The 15,978-nt window shown below is 40.7% G+C and overlaps 1 protein-coding gene across 1 annotated transcript in view; it reads right to left on the minus strand.

The window, feature by feature from the left end:
• Positions 1 to 1,176: 1,176 nt before the first annotated feature.
• The window catches only part of MFSD2B (MFSD2 lysolipid transporter B, sphingolipid), a 40,371-nt gene continuing 25,569 nt past the window's right edge, over positions 1,177 to 15,978 (minus strand). Inside the window, exons 9-14 of the mRNA XM_069805689.1 lie at positions 14,405 to 14,488; positions 12,649 to 12,729; positions 8,396 to 8,505; positions 6,998 to 7,141; positions 4,881 to 5,057; positions 1,177 to 3,847 (exon numbers count right to left, since the gene is read on the minus strand). Of these exons, the coding sequence (XP_069661790.1) occupies positions 3,790 to 3,847; positions 4,881 to 5,057; positions 6,998 to 7,141; positions 8,396 to 8,505; positions 12,649 to 12,729; positions 14,405 to 14,488 (654 nt within the window). The 3' untranslated portion in view covers positions 1,177 to 3,789. The remainder of the gene's footprint in view (positions 3,848 to 4,880; positions 5,058 to 6,997; positions 7,142 to 8,395; positions 8,506 to 12,648; positions 12,730 to 14,404; positions 14,489 to 15,978) is intronic.

Genomic DNA, 15,978 nt, shown 5'->3' on the forward strand with positions numbered 1-15,978 from the left:
TAACTATGACATGAAATTCATACAAGGTATGTGATTGACCCCTATACACTAGATTGCTACTGGCTGTACCCTACTGCATGAGACTTTGAACTAACTTGCCTTCTCCACCTTCAAAGAGCTGGACAACAAATACCAGGTCTTAAATGACCTGAGTTTCCCTCAAGGAAACTCCTCTTCTCAAGAAAATTGATTTAATTCTGAGTTTTCTATCTACAGCCCAGAAAGGCAAATAGAAAAGGAGATGAACAAGTGATATTTGGCAACAAACTATGAACACAAAAAAGCAGGGTTTGGCTTTAAACATTGTCCACTTCAACTATGTTACTTGGAATGCAGAAGGTGAATAGAGATGAGAGGATGCAGCAGGGATTGAATCTAAGCGGCAATTCTTATAAGGTGCAGAAGTGACTTAAGGAATTAGTTCTCAAATCTACAGAGCCCTTCCTGAAAAACCAGTGACCTGAAACCAAAGGTCCCGGCCTTCAGGGACTCCCCAGAGACAGACATCCGAGGTGGTATTCACCTATTAAAATGGGGGACTCAGCACAAGCGATCTAATCCACCTAAGCCGTGGCAGGTCAGCAAGCTCAGGGACAGACAGGGTGCAGCAGGGCCGGAGAACACGGTTGTAGGAGACACGGCTGGTGGCGGTGGCTAACAGCAACCCCCTCCTTCAGTGCCTGATGGGGAACGGCGGCTTGCCTATGTGGTTAGCTGTGACCCACGGTTAGACTGATCACCAGCAGTAATGCTCAGGAAGCCCATATAACCTTGGAAAGTTTCAACATTATTTTTAGGCAGAAACTACAAGGGCGATGAAGCTGGAAGAGATGACTAGTGACTAGCTCAGCTACCAACTATACCAGCAATCAGCCCAGTATAGAAGATTTGGGCTGCCATCACTGTACTTCAGAAAGGGCAAGAAATGGGCGTGGTTTGCTTTATGGGGGACTACCCAGTGACACGTAACTCTGTTATCCTTTTCTTCCTCTATTTGTGTAAATCCATTTGTTGGAACTGCTTGCATGCAGGTGGGGAAGTGCTGTCCATTAGGCACCCAGCTGGCTTAACCCAATCTCCCATATTCTTACAACTGTATTTGGGTGTTACTTGGATGAGAGCCCCTGGGGACTGAACCTGGCCCTTGTTACTGCCAGTCAGTGCAAGGCAGGAGGCTTACATTAGATTAGCGTTTAATCTGAATGGTTGTCAACATAAGAACCTGCTTCTTTCAGTCACATGTTCCGAACATACTTAAGGCATACGCATCATTTAAAACTGACAAGGAGACGTACAAAAGTTCATTCATTTTACAGCACCAACACTGAGCCCTAAAAAAAGAAAATTACAAAAAAAAAAAATCTTACCCTGCACTTACTCTTCCATTCTCTTTACTTACAAAAATACATTCATTTTCTTAACAAAAGTACAACTCTGATAATCAAATAAAATAATGAGATTTTCAAAATATAAAAATACTCTGCTACATTTCATCTACAGAAGCTTTCTATTTGATTTTGGCAGTTCCCTTTATTACTACCATATGCAAAGCGAGGACTGAATGCATCTGTTAGATAAATATCACATTGTCTCTCTGGAAAGAGGAAAACAGTTTATAATCAACTAAGTTTACCTTGCAAGAGAGTGAATTCAGATTCAGTGTTGTGCAATTCAGAGGCAGCTGCATAACTGATCTAGAAATAATATCTTAAGCCACATTCAAATTACTCCAATCAACCACAGCCAGCAGTTTCTGCAACCCTTTTATCACTGGGCTAAGTATTCGGCTTATGTAAACTGACACAGATCCACTGCCTTGTAGCTACAGATTTATAACAGCTGAAAACATAACCTATTAAAAAACATAAACGGCCTTTAATGGGACTTCTGGTTGTTTTTAAAGACGACTATTCAGAAATACACAAATATCACAGAATAAATCAAACCCCTAAAACTGTTTTCTATGATATTTTGGAGCTATGTGATATTACTACATAACTTACCTAATTCAAAGAGCAGTAAATCTGCTATTTCAAATTCCATCAGACTCAAAATTGGGTTTTTTTTGTTGTAAACACATATGCCCCAGGCATACATATCTTGATTTGTCCAAGAACTGAAACAAAAAATGCCAGCCTTAGATGTCAATTCAACAGAAGTCTTAAACATAGTTAACTCTTACCCACACACACTCAAAATATCCCTAAAAGCTCACTCATGATTAAGTATTTTGCTGAATTAGGACAGTTCATTAGGCCTTAGACTTCAAACTTTCCTGAAAAGGTTTCAGTATTAAACTTGATGAGACACTCAATGGATGCACCGATTTTACTTCACAATGTCTTTAAGTAAAAGCTTTCCCAGTTTCCCAGCACTGGAGTCACTTCCCAGATGGCCCTGAGCAAATTACTTGTAGTCACTGCCTCCAGTGACACCTACGGCAAGTGCTCCCTAACAGCATCAAGCCAGTCCTCCAGAGGCACTTCCAGTATAAAATAAAGGCACCCTCCCACATATTCATGCAGTGAAGCCAGTGGGCTGTGTCTTGTCTTGCATTGTGCTAATTTCTTCAAGGTGAACAAGCCTTCAACTCTGGGATCCATCACTCTCCCCTCCAGATTTAGGTATGTCTTCAGAGTCCAGTCATTTTAGCTTAAGCTTGGAGCCAGCCTCTGGAGGTCTCTCTATCTCCACTGACTACAGAAGTAGCCCAGAATGACCAGGTCTGAACTTAAGTGCTCCAGAAAGTGCCTGAGGTTAGGTGTGTCTTTCACCTACAAAATGAGTTCAGCACTGTGAATCTATAGTAGAAATGAAGTTTCAGTTAATGTATCTAAAGCATGATGACATATCCCTGACTGAAAAAAAATCACCATTTAAAAGTCAGGTGTAGCCTCATTATTATAAAACACTGTGTGCAAGCTGAGATTAACAGCCATGCCATGGTGTTTTGTGAGGCAGAGAGCCTACACCACATGAGAAATGGGTGAGTATCATGATTACGTAAAGGCCAAAATTTACAGAAATTTGAATGGCATAGTCTAATTTTTGGAAGGGACTACTGATTTGGGGTATCCTGAGTGGAGATTATGTTTTTGAAAATGTTAAGTACTCATTCTCTGACAAAGATGAGTTTACAGGTGTCAGAAGCAAGGAACTCCAGTAATGAGAAATGTAAGGTTCTGTTTCATATAAAAATCTATGAAGTTAAATTACATCAAAATCTCTTTCAGAAAAAACTCTGTGTGAGAAAATCCTCAAAATATGCCTGCATCAGTGATTTGCTTCATTTCAAAACAAAGTAAATCCTAACTTCGTATAGCATACTTCAGGATTCCCAAGTGCTTACCAGACACAACAGTGTGCAATTTATAGGTAGACTTCCTGTTCAAAATCCACCCCAGGCTCTAAGGGTGAAATACATCACATGACTTAAAATTTGGGTTGTGCATCACATTTACACTTTTTTCCCTTGATCTACAAGTCCCTAGAATCTCCTGTTGCAATGAAATCACAGCCTTCTGTTAATCATTGAAAAATTAACAAAAAAACCCCAAGACTTCAATAGCTTATGTTCCTGAACATTTGTAATGTCTTTTTTAGCACAGTGCATGGAGTTCGATACATATTTTGCATGGTGGTGTCCTCTCTTGATTTCATTACTGACTGTGTCAGAATGATCCTTTATCCTTTTTGATAAAATGTGAGCAGAGAAATGTCCCAGAAGACTCTCACAGAGTTTGTGCATGGGATGCGAGACTATTTGTAAAGTCACTGTATTCAGAGCTTTCAGACAGAAGTGTCCTCTTTATGGTCATCCAGGTTCTCTGTACTTTGATGGCTCCTTCTGTTAAAAGCAGAACAAATGATACGTGAACAGACTTCTGGCTTTTATTGCTAACTAATCAAGCTACAGTTTGGCAATCTCAAACAACTGAGAACCACCAGCAAGGTATAGTTGTTATGGACAGTGACTAAAGTACCTAAACAGGAGGACCAGTCCCATTTTAGATTGTTTAGCCTGTCCCCTCTGGTCTGCAGCTGCCACTCAAGAAAGCAGCTGGTGCATGAGAGGCCTGTGTCATATCTGCCAACCCCATGCAGGTATCTTAGATACCTTAGGGCAATGAAGTGGTCCCAGATACCCACGCTTAGGGCCTGGAATCGATCCCTTGACAGGAAATCAGTTTCCAACTCCATTAACTTGGGATAATAAAAACAAGATGGAGTAACAATATATGTCGATATTTAATCCATCAATCTGCTAGGATAGACTGTTCTTACATTTGTCCTCAGTATACCAAGGCTTCATTTGACAGAGGTGGATAATTTTGAGCTAGGCAAGATTTTCTTTGGAGAGGGAGGAAAGGGGAAGAAGGGAGAGTGATAGGGTAAAAAAGGTCAAAGCTCTCCTTTCTTTTTCTCCCACGATCTCCTGCCTACGCCTCTGAATGGTTTGGATGTTTTTCATATGCCATAAACACCAAGAATGCAGTCAAGAATCCCATTTTCTTCCATATACAAGTAAATTGTAACTATTGACATTTTCTCCAGAAATGTAATCTATGTAGAATATTCTTCATTTCTGGCTTGAAACACTGCCCTGCAATACTGCTTTGTGCACCACCCCAGAGAAAAAGTAAAATATAGCAGCCAATATATCTGATAAATGGTCCTCTAAGCAGGTAATACTACACTACAAAAATAAGATACTGGAGCATGTAATGGTACCATTCAGTTAATAATTCAGCTAATAGAGTGTTGTTTTGTTTTGTTGTAAGGAATATAGAGGTGTATGTTGGTAGCTAATAATTTTTGCCCAGTATGACTAAGAGCTGCTGTGGTGATGTTACTGCTGTTTGCTGCCAGTTCAAACCTACCTTAACACTTCAAGTGCAAGCTTTGTTTCCTTCCGACTTTCTTCAGTGATTGGGTAGAAAAGAAGTATAAATAAACCTACAAGGATGAGGACAGCAGGGACCACTCCAATGAGGATTTTCAGTGTGAGGATCACATCGTTGGATTGTCTGCACATCCCTGGCTTGTATCCAGTAAACCTAAACAAATGGAAATAACAGTGGTGGGTGTATGTCCAAAGCTAAAAGGCAGTTGTTCATCTGAAGGCCCCCTTCTTGGGTCACTCCTTTCCCCCCAAAACTCTTTAAGACTTTTTTCCCTTTTTTTCCCCCTACACCTCACTTTTTCCTTCCCCTCATTACATGTTTCAAATCTTGTTTTTCAAATCTCATCTTTGTGCTCGATTTACAGATAACTGCATTACCTTTGCATTTTCTCATTATTATTATGTAACATTTAACTACTAAGAGAAGCATGGAATCCCATGTAATGAAATTGATCTGTTACGTGTTTCCTATTAATATTCAGCCAAGTATTTAGGCTCTGCTTTAAAAGTGTGCAAGTAATCTGACCAATTTCAACAGCAATAATTAACTTTAATTTAAACACACACTTAAGCACTCTTCTCAAGATAGACAAATTTACTCAAGTGCTTAGAGTTAGGTACACACTTACAGCTCATTGATTCAGGTCTTTCATGCAGTCCCACAACTGCTGATATACTCAAATTTCCATTCCCAATTTGTGGAATGATTTTATTTTCCTCTGAACATACACCTATCAAAGCTTAAGATCACTTAGCACCACTGTCTTCTGTGTTCTCCCACAAACATCTGCCTTGCCAAATTGCTGGGAGCTAACTGGAATGCAATTGAAAAGGGGCTAATTGGTGAACAGCAATTTGTTTGAGGGTGTGTGCTGCTTTTGGCTGGGATAGAGTAAATTTTCTTCATAGTAGCTAGTATGGGACTATGTTTTGGATTTGTGCTGAAAACAGTGTTGATAATACAATAACCGTTACACGCGATGGAGCCCTGCTTTCCTGGAGATGGCTGAACACCTGCCCGCCAATAGGAAGTAGTGAATGAATTCCTGTTTTGCTTTGCTTGCATGCACGGCTTTTGCTTTACCTATTAAACTGTATCTCAACCCACAAGTTTTCTCACTTTTACCCTTCTGATTCTCTTCCCCATCCCACTGGGGGGGGAGTGCACGAGCGGCAGAGTGGTGCTTAGTTGCCAGCTGGGTTTAAACCACGACAGGGTGTTAGCAGTAAGCATCTAAAATTCCTAAGCTTGAAATGTTCAGCCAAGCACTGCCTGTTATTTAGCAGTTTCGGCTGAAGGCCCCGAAGCAAAACATTCTGGTTACCAAAACCTAACTTGGAGCCAAGGGCTAGATAGTATTTCAGACAAGTTCCCTTCTAAGCGTTTATTGTGTGTTTGTGTGCTGTATGTATACTGAAACCTAGCAGCTGCAGGCAAAGGCCCTTTCTGCTAGGCCATGCACAAAAGCAGGGCAGGAGATGGCTGACCACTTTCTCAACCTGACTATCCAGTCAGAACAGACAAGGCAAAAGTAGAAGGAGAACACAAAGCATCTTCCAAACCGACATGGTCTAGGTGATGGGCAGAGCTGTGAGAAAGACTCTGTTCCTGACTCCGATCAGTGTCCAGTTCCCTAAAACCATGCAGGAATCGGTGATCCTTTTATGCTGAACAGGCCACTAGGCACCCCTGAAAGCCCCCCAATCCATGTAAAGACTTACAAGCTCATATACAGAGTCCAACCCAGATGCAACAGGGAATGCACAAAGCAGCTGTATCACTTGTGGGGGACCTTCATCTGCTGAGCTTTCATGTTTAGTTCTTTATTCATATAAGCCACTAAAATTTACATGAGCAATTTGGAAAAAGGAAAATCTAAAGGGAAGTCAGGTCCTTCTGAACTGAAACATGTTAGGGCAGGCAACTTAATGCTCAGTGGTCTGGCTTAGATGATAACAATCCTGTCTTTAGTGGTTAGACATCTGGAGCTGCTGGCACTTTCAGGCCCAGGGCAAAAAGGCAATTAACTCTCCAGGGTAAAGGCAGAATGCTTTCAGAGTAGATCCACTAAAAGGAAACACAGTGTTACTTACTCCAGGCCTGCTGCAGAAATTCCTAAGCCAATTCCTGCTGACATCTTGGTAAAGAAAACATAAGAAGAATAGAAAATGGTTTCATGTCCTTTTCCATGAGGATTCTGCAGGCGAAAGTTATCAACAACATCAGGCAGCATTGACCTAGAGATGAGCAACATACAAGAAAACCTCAAGCCAAAATCTGTTCTCAAAGTCCAAACTTTCTGAAAGAGTATACCCCTCCTCCCTTCTTAAGATCTTATTGAGGTAGTCATGCACATGAAAGAATCCAGTTCAAAAAGTTCTACTGCTGGACAGGAGGGCAAAAATCCATGTAAGAAACACATGGCCACATATTATGAAGTAGAAAACCAGCTGAAAAACTATCAAACACCTGCTGGGAGGTGACAGAATTCTTTAGACCGACTGTCATTCCAATCAGAAGTTGTGTTACTAAAAAAAGAACAACAAAAAACATGTTTCTTAAGATTTCAAGGGGCTCTGAATCTCTGAATAGTTTCACTCTGAAATAACTCTTTTGACAAGCTAACAAAATTTTCAGAAACCAATGAGGCCTATTCTCTCTCTATTTCAAAGAGACTGAATTTGGTAATGGGGAATCAGAATGGAAGCTGCTCAAATATCAACTGTGAATTGACATTTTATTTCCAATATATGTCATGATTTACTGCTAGAAAAAGGGCTTCTCACCCTCTGTGCAGAAAAACTTGTGTAGTCTGACAGCTTATTTCAAACTATGTTTCCATGATCTCTTGGAGTTTTCAGGGCATTGTACAAATGAGTAATGCAAAACAGCTCCCAGCAGTGGTCTTGCTTTCTGGTCAGTTTGACTGAATAATAATTACTCCCTTCGGAGAGAAAATGTCCCACCCTGCTCACCCTTGAGTAGTTTTTTTTACCCACATGTTTTCAGTCCTCAAGAGAAAAGGACCTTGAATTCTCAGTTTCTTTTAATCATATTTTTGTGTTATTTAATCTATAACAGAGGACTACTCAATCAGGAATATATAGCTTGGCTTACGTTTCCTCTGCTACGTTCTTAATTGCTCAGCATTAATTGATTTATCTAACTTCATCGTTCCTGTAGTTCTGTTAGAAACCAAACCTAGGCAACTGATTTACTGTTATCGCAAGTTGTATAGCTACTTAGATTATTGATTCATCTACATACTCTTATGTACAAAGACCAGCTACAGTTACAGTAGACGTAATCTGTTAATAACAGGGCAACCAAAGTCACGTCATTGCAAATAGCCTCTATCATAAAAGCAGAAAAAGATTCTTGGAAGAAGTGACTCTTGCCAAACTCTGCCTCTTTCAGAGGCAAATTCCATGCAGTAGTACGTACACGCAGACATATACCCCTTCCCCAACTCAGATGTAAAATTCTCCTACCATGGCAACAGAAGAGATGCTGCAATGCTCAGACCAGAGACGAACGCCACTAAGTAAGCCAGGATCAGGTTTGGAATGGTCACTAGCATGACTGCAAAAGGAATCATCCACTGAAGATGAAGAAAAACAGTACATTTAACTTACATTACGCACTGCTCAATGGTATATAGACAGTTCCCTTCAAAATATAAGATTGTGTTACAAAACAGTTCATGCACAGCAACACCTAATACTTCAGTATTTTGGTGAAATGACATTTCCAAAGAGCCCTGAGCCAATCTCTATTCACCTATTCAGAAGAATCAGAGAAAAATAGGACATGCAATGTTAGTGCCTTCTCTGTTAGCAGTATTAGGGCTATAACTGCACTAGTAAATTGAACAGTCCCAAGACCCTATTTATCAGTCATGAGGCCAGTTGGCAGACCCTGGCCACATTCATACTCCTAAACATTCACAGTCTGCAAAAGAAGTGTGGCCATATAAATACTTTTTGTGAAGAGCCCTTAAGTGGGCTAGTTCCCAAACTGTGCTCAGATATTTCTTGGGAGACTGCTAATCAGCTTGTGCTAAGATTTTTCTGCCAGTTTAGTAATAGTGATGACCAACCACAGGTTTCTATCCTAGGCCAGTGGAACTATTTAATTCACTGGGACAAAACACTGAAACATCATCACACTGCATTACAAGGGGAGGGGCAGGGGTTCAACAGTCATTTTAAACTGTAAATATCCTATTTCACAGATCATCTTGAGTCTTGAATAAAGAAAAGTTTGCTTACACCTCCATTTCCAATGACCACTTTAAAGTAATCTAGGTACTCTGCAATAACTAAAACCAGGAAGGCAACGTGGTTTGCTCCCATTCCGCACAGCCAGATAGGCTCATGACACTGCACAAGTCACTAAGGCTACTCTCAAAACCAAGCTAATTTGGGATGCTCAGGATTTGTTTTCTGGCAGTACTTAAAACCACCTGATTTCCTCAACTTCCGCTTGAAGCAATGGGCTTACAGGATTGAAAATCCACTATTTTAAATGCTGATTGAATGCATACAGCCCAGCTGCCCTGTACACATCACATGCTCCATCTCCCACACCTGTGAACCATGGGCACAGCACATGTAGAATCCAGAACCAGAGGCTTACCTACAGGGCTTTTTAATGATGGGGGATTAGTTTAACATTAAGTGTTTCAATCCTCTATACTTGCAGCTTGGGAGCTGAGGGTATGAGAAGAGCTTTCACAGAGAGTGATTCCCCTAAGCACTGCTATTTACAGTTCTGTATGATAAATGATTCTGGGAGTCCTGGAGTCTAATCCATTATGTTTATGTTTTAAATGCATTTCCCATCTAAAGCATTTGCTCCTAACCTAAGGAGGCAGAAAATAACCTTTCCTGACTGCAACTTCCCAGCACAGACAGATAATCCTTGCATTAGCCCAATGCTGTGGCAAAATCGTTATTTCACCACAAGAGAGCACTCCAGCAATACAAGATTTTATGTTGCCTATAAGCAATTTCATGACTGCCTTATGCTCCACACGGGGCACCCACTCAGAAACCAAAGCACTTAAACAAAATTCTAGATCGATAATAATAATCATTGTAACTGTAATTTTCTACTGAAAGAGAAGCACGACCCGCAGGACTGAGGCTACAATGCCTTAAATTCTCACACATGCAACAGTAGTGCAATCACAGGGCCAGTGTTCCTGCTGTAATAAACAGCTAATGCATCTCCTTCTTTCCAACTTTAAAGCAAATACTCCATTATTGGCACCCTGCTCCCTAGTCACAGGGCCTGCTGCCCTCCGAGTCATAAACAATATCCTCCAGTTATCACGTGTCTTTCATCCATTCCCAGACAGCACTATCAAAGGCGACCCTGCTGGGATGCTAAAGGTGGTACTGGCTTGTGCAGCAGCACATTATAAAGGGCAAATTAGGAAAAGGTGCAGCTAGGATGTGAGTGGAAATGGGGATGGGAGGGTGGAAAAGGGACTGCACAGCCAGGATTCACCCAAGGGCATGCCTCCATGCTGTGCAGTGCTGATAGATGGCAAATAAACAATTGTGTATGTGTGGGGAGGTGAAAAGATTGGAGGCGTTTTTGGATTTGTTTTTATTTTTTACTAAATCCTCCAAAACCTGCAGCCAAAAGCTATTATTAGCTAGGATGGAAGCTAGGGTTGTGAGAGTGAGCAATATTCTAGTTTCAGACAACTTGCCAAAACCATGAACCAACAAGCTGCCACACTTCTTAAAATTTCTCATGATAAGCTTCATCTCTGGTCAGCAGCTGAGAGACTTACTGATTCTAAGTTCAACGTTTTCCCCATGAGGGCAGAGCAGACAATCTAAATGAACATAGCATGTGGAAGCAGACACAAATAAACAGAGGAGAATAATTCCTACCTAGCCTGTGCGCCAGCCTGATCACAGGAAGAATGCTATCAAGGATCCTGCTTGGGCATGACCATATACCTCCAGAAAGTCTAGGCTTTAAACTTCCAGGAAGTTTAGATAATTAGTCAGTACTTAGACTGTTGGCCATCTCTTGTGGAGGAATGAGTAAAAGGGGAGCAGTATCAGTAGCAGGAAGCCAAGATTCTTGTTGCTTATCTACCTACCTTGCCTTCTATACTCTTTCAGGGGTCTCTTCGACATAGGACCACTTTAACAGGAAAAATTAGTCTGGAGCAGTGTGTATTTTTTTTCAGGAAACTGAATTTCAAATTACACCTTCACCCTGAAATCTGAGTAAGGTTTTGGAGAAAAAAAACTTGTTTTCTCCCCTGTCTCCTTCCCTTCCAGAAGAACATTCCCCAGTGACAAACACAGGAGCCTTAAATGATGTGATTTTATTTCACAGTGAGAGAGAACAGATTAGTTGTACAGATCACACAAGCTGGTAGTATAGGAAGCCCCTGTGATGCATTGCCAGACACAAAATCCATCACTGAGCACACAGAGTCCCTTGAGAAATGTCTACAAGGTGAAATAAAGAGATGGCTTTTTTCAGTCCAGCCCCCACTTAGACCATAACACAGTCAAGCAACTCAACTGTAAAATTAAGTTAAACCATGTTTACAGAGGTACTGACAGGCTTTCCAGTCATGTTAAACTAAATTTATAGAGCCAAGTTGGTTGAAGAAAGCATTTTTCGTAGCCAAGTAGACAGAGGAGGAGATTTCCTAAGGAGGAAATCTGCATTCCCTGGTCCAGTCAATGGTCCAATACTGCTTTTGGCAATTCTCTTTGCTGAAGTGGTAAAAAGAAATGAGGATGGGACTTGGATTCCAGATGCCTACTTCAAAACACATAACCATTCAGCATATTTGGAACTTGGGGTTTAAAGTTATTTCTGATTCTTTGGAAGTCATTCCAACACATAGATTTGAATTCCAAAAATTACTGTTCAATTATATTCAACAATTGTCACCAGACCTAAACTTTGTTCAGATTCTGACATATAGCTTCAGGCTAGATTTTCCAAGTCCTCATGCTTTGTTGTGCACAAGGCAGACAATTTTTCTTTCCTCTTTCATAAGTAATTGAAGGTAAACGGGGGGAAAATGGGGAGGAATAGGCCTATACAATGACTCAGTGAGGATGATGACAGAAAATTGCTGCTGCCTGCACTAAGTGAAGAACTTAAAATAATCCATCAGAGATGAGGGCAGGCTTGCTGACCTGGCTTTGCAGAGATGTGTCAAAGTTAAACTAGGCTTCTTTTCTCAGGTAGATCACCTATTTCTTTACTTTACTAATAACTGTCCATCTCCATTCAGAGGGATGTGGGCAGCCCTGCCTTCTTACATTTCTAGAGAAGGATGAGTAACAGACTTCTGTTTCCTCCTCTGTGACTGAATTACAGATGCAGTCAACTCAGCACCATATACAAAGACAAAACAAGCCTTGTACAGCAGATAACTTGTCAACCTGAAGCAACAGAGATCTGAATTTATAAAATCTCATTGGGGTTCACTTCTGAGAGCAGTCAAATGCAGAGCTTGTGCAGATTCTTAAATAAACTTGGACATCCCTTCCGCATCAATCCATTTCTCAAAAGTTTCTCTTGGAAACTTGGAATGTGCCTGAAATTTGGTATAACGATTTAAAACAAACCCTAAAACTGAGCAAATTTCATGTAGCTTGAGGTTATAAGCACTTGAAAGAGCTCCTGAAGTGGCTCCAGTTGTCAAATGAAGTGAGCACAAGCAGATTTTTTTCTCAAAGGATTTGCTTACCGAAATCCCACATGCTGCACACTTCTTGCCAAATCGCTGCAGAAACTTCTGCCAGAAGGGAATGCTCACAGCTGCTGATACCTACAATTGACAAAAACCCATATCTGTACTGTGCTTACTGCCACTCTCTTCTTCAGCTGTAGAGCTCACAGACATCTTTTTGTCTAGTACATTACAGTTTGAAAGGAAGGTGAACTTGCAGATTCCTGTTTCTCCTCATCCTTTGAGTGATTTTTTTTTTTTAATTCACTATTATGTACTATAAACAAAAGCTATCCATGAGAGAGTTTTCCACAGTCAAATATCAGAAGGCAGTGTCTTAAAAATTCCCTTTCCTAATGTAAGCCACAGCAGTTAAAGCTATACATGATACGGTCATTAAAGTTCAAAGATGCTGCAAGTAGTCATACTTTGCTAATGCCTTTTGCCTCATTATCTAAACCTGAAAAATGATAAGTGAATTAAGCTCTACCCCATCGTACAGAAAGAAAGCTGAAGCAAAAGATACACTTATCTTAAGATATACTTAGAGTACATATCCCATATTACATGTTTATTCTTAGGAACAACCTGTAAGAGAAATAGTCACTTACAGTCAACATTACCATTTCATATACTGTAATACTCACCTGGTAACAGGAACAACCACAGGCAACATAGTACCAATGCACCCAAGTATTGCTACTAGTGACAGTCTTATGATTGACCTAAATTCAAATGTCATCTCATTGTTATAGTTACATTCTACTCTTTACTGACTTTACTGCCTCTTGCCTCTTTTCTTGGTGTCCATTGCTTGCAGAGCCTTAAGATACCCAGCAGTCATCCCTTGCTCTCCAACATTTTGGGTTTAATAATTGGAAAAGATCTGTCTTCTTAATGTGGGAAAGGAAGAATCAAAAAGGGGAAGAAAGGGTGAGAGGGTGGGGTGCTGGGACCAAGAAGTAGAAATGAAGTTCCCCTCAGATGGCTCCACAAAGTCTCTGTGCCAAACGGGTCAGAAATCATGTAACAGCTTCCCTGAAAATGACTGCTGCAGTATTCTATATGGTAGACAAATTCTCTACAAAATATTTCAAATTGCAGAACATGCACATCCCAGTAATTATGCAGCATTAAATGTTCTACTTGTGTTAAAAGGACTTTGGTCAGAAGGATGAAAATGGCAGTTTTCAATTAATATTACTTGTAATCACGAAGTAAATCATGCAATACAGGAGCAGTGTGTAACTGAGTTATAAGTACCACCTAAGCAAGCAGAATTCTACCTCTGCATGTCAAGAAAAAGATTCTGTAAAAGGATCTTTTTATCACATTGCCAATTGCTTTGGAGAGGAATCTTCATATCTCTGGATATTTAAAATATTTATCCTTGCAAGCTGCCTAGCCCAGAAGGCTGATGTGTATGAGTACACAAATTAAAGTTGTTTAGTTTTCAGCATATCAGACTGGGGAAAGGGAAAAAGGAGCTAAAATTCCAGACCTCATTTCTGGCAGCAGCTTTTGTCCTTTATAGGAGCAGAAAGTGGCTTACAGGTAAAAGCAACAAGGAATTAATTAAAAGCTCCAAAACATTAATTTTTTATAAGTACAGTAGGGAACACCAGCTTTATTTCAAACAGGCAGTGGAAAAGATGGTGTAGCTTCCTAACAGCTCTGTCTAGACACAAAACTCTTCTTGTCTTCCGTTATTTTGTGCCAAAAACCAGTGAGAACCAGCTACCAAATAAAAATATGGGAGAGAAGTGCAACTCACCAAGATAGTCACCACCAAATACTGGAAGTGATTGCGAAGATCAGCAGCATAAGTGCAGAAAAGGACAAAGTTGCTCTGCTCCAGCTGTTGAATTAAAGACATTTGGTGACCACCAGAAAACAAAGAAAAATTAAAAAAGACAAAAATGATTTCACACTCCATACTAGCCAAACATATTTGGTGACTGATTTGTTAAATGTAGAATTTGGGAGTCTCATTCTTCCCTCGTTTGCAACAATTTAAAGAAGGAATAACTCTCCTGCTATCACTGGAGTAACATGCCAATAATATTGGGGCAAGCAAGAGCTAAACCATGCACCTAATACAGCATAAAAATGACCAAAACAGGAACTGTCTTATGAGAGAATTCTGTTTAAAGGCTTTATTCCCGATGTTGCAATTGCCTTGTGTTGTTGTCACAGCTGCAGACTACTGCAAGAAATTGCCCTTCCTTTTCCATAGCAATGCCATAAATCTTTCACCAGAAGCTCTTGACTCCAAAACAAGTTACTCTTCAGCTGCAATTACACTCACGCCAACTTCCTGTAGTAAAGCAGCTAACTGCTGGTTTTGTATACAACCTTGGCTATGGAGTGTAGCTTTGGGTCAGACATCTCCATAAGTCTGAGTACTCATTGGATGGGAGGATCTAGCTGCACTGTGTTATAATGACAGATGAAGCCACTGCCACCATGCTTTTGCAGAATTCAGGGGGGTTCTGAATACCAGAATATGGTTCAGGCCCAGATCCAGCAATTTTGCAGAAGTGGAACAACAGAGGAGGATTTAATACTCATGCCACAGCAGTATGATCAACTCTTGCTCCTTTGTGTGCTTGTAGATAATAAGTGCACAATCATCTGTATACAAATTAGGATAAAAGATATATCCTTTCTCCATTGCCACCAAAACCTTCCCTAGTTTGTGTCCCAGTTCACCTGCCTTCGTTTTAGATGTAGAATATCACGCTCTGGGATTATGGCCAATGCATCTTCATCTGTCTGTTCCTTTGCTTACCAGTAATCCACTCACTAAATTCCACGAAGTCAGTGGAACAATAGCAAGGGTTGCTCACGCTGGCTGAACTGGAGTAATACAGCTTCCAGCTTCTGCCTCCCCTCATACCTTCCCTTCATTTTGTACAAATAGAAAAATAAAGAGATGTGGACTGACAGAAGTTCTTTTCCTCCTGGGTGTTGTCAGCAAGTAGTTGGCTGCAGCAACCAGATGTGCGCTGTATCCTTACTGACTGAATGGATGCTGGAAGGGTCCGGACCATAAGGGACCTTTCACCTTTCATCTTCTCCCTGTCTCTACTGTTGTTCACAGTGCCTGCAGCTCCCAGATATAAGCAGAAATGCTTCTGCTATTCCAGCAAGGACTGACAGATGGTGTAAAGGACAGCCTACTAACTGTGCCCAAATCCAGGCCAACAGGAAACTTCAGCGATTCTTTGGCAAGCAGACTTTTAAGCAGCCCTTCCAAGGAACTTACTAATTCACCAGGACTGCTGGTGAACACAGTACTGCTCTCTTACATGCCCTGTTCTTGCCCCCTGTCCTGATATTTACTTG

This window comes from Haliaeetus albicilla, chromosome 18 (genome assembly GCF_947461875.1).
Source record: "Haliaeetus albicilla chromosome 18, bHalAlb1.1, whole genome shotgun sequence".
Classification (NCBI taxonomy): domain Eukaryota; kingdom Metazoa; phylum Chordata; class Aves; order Accipitriformes; family Accipitridae; genus Haliaeetus; species Haliaeetus albicilla.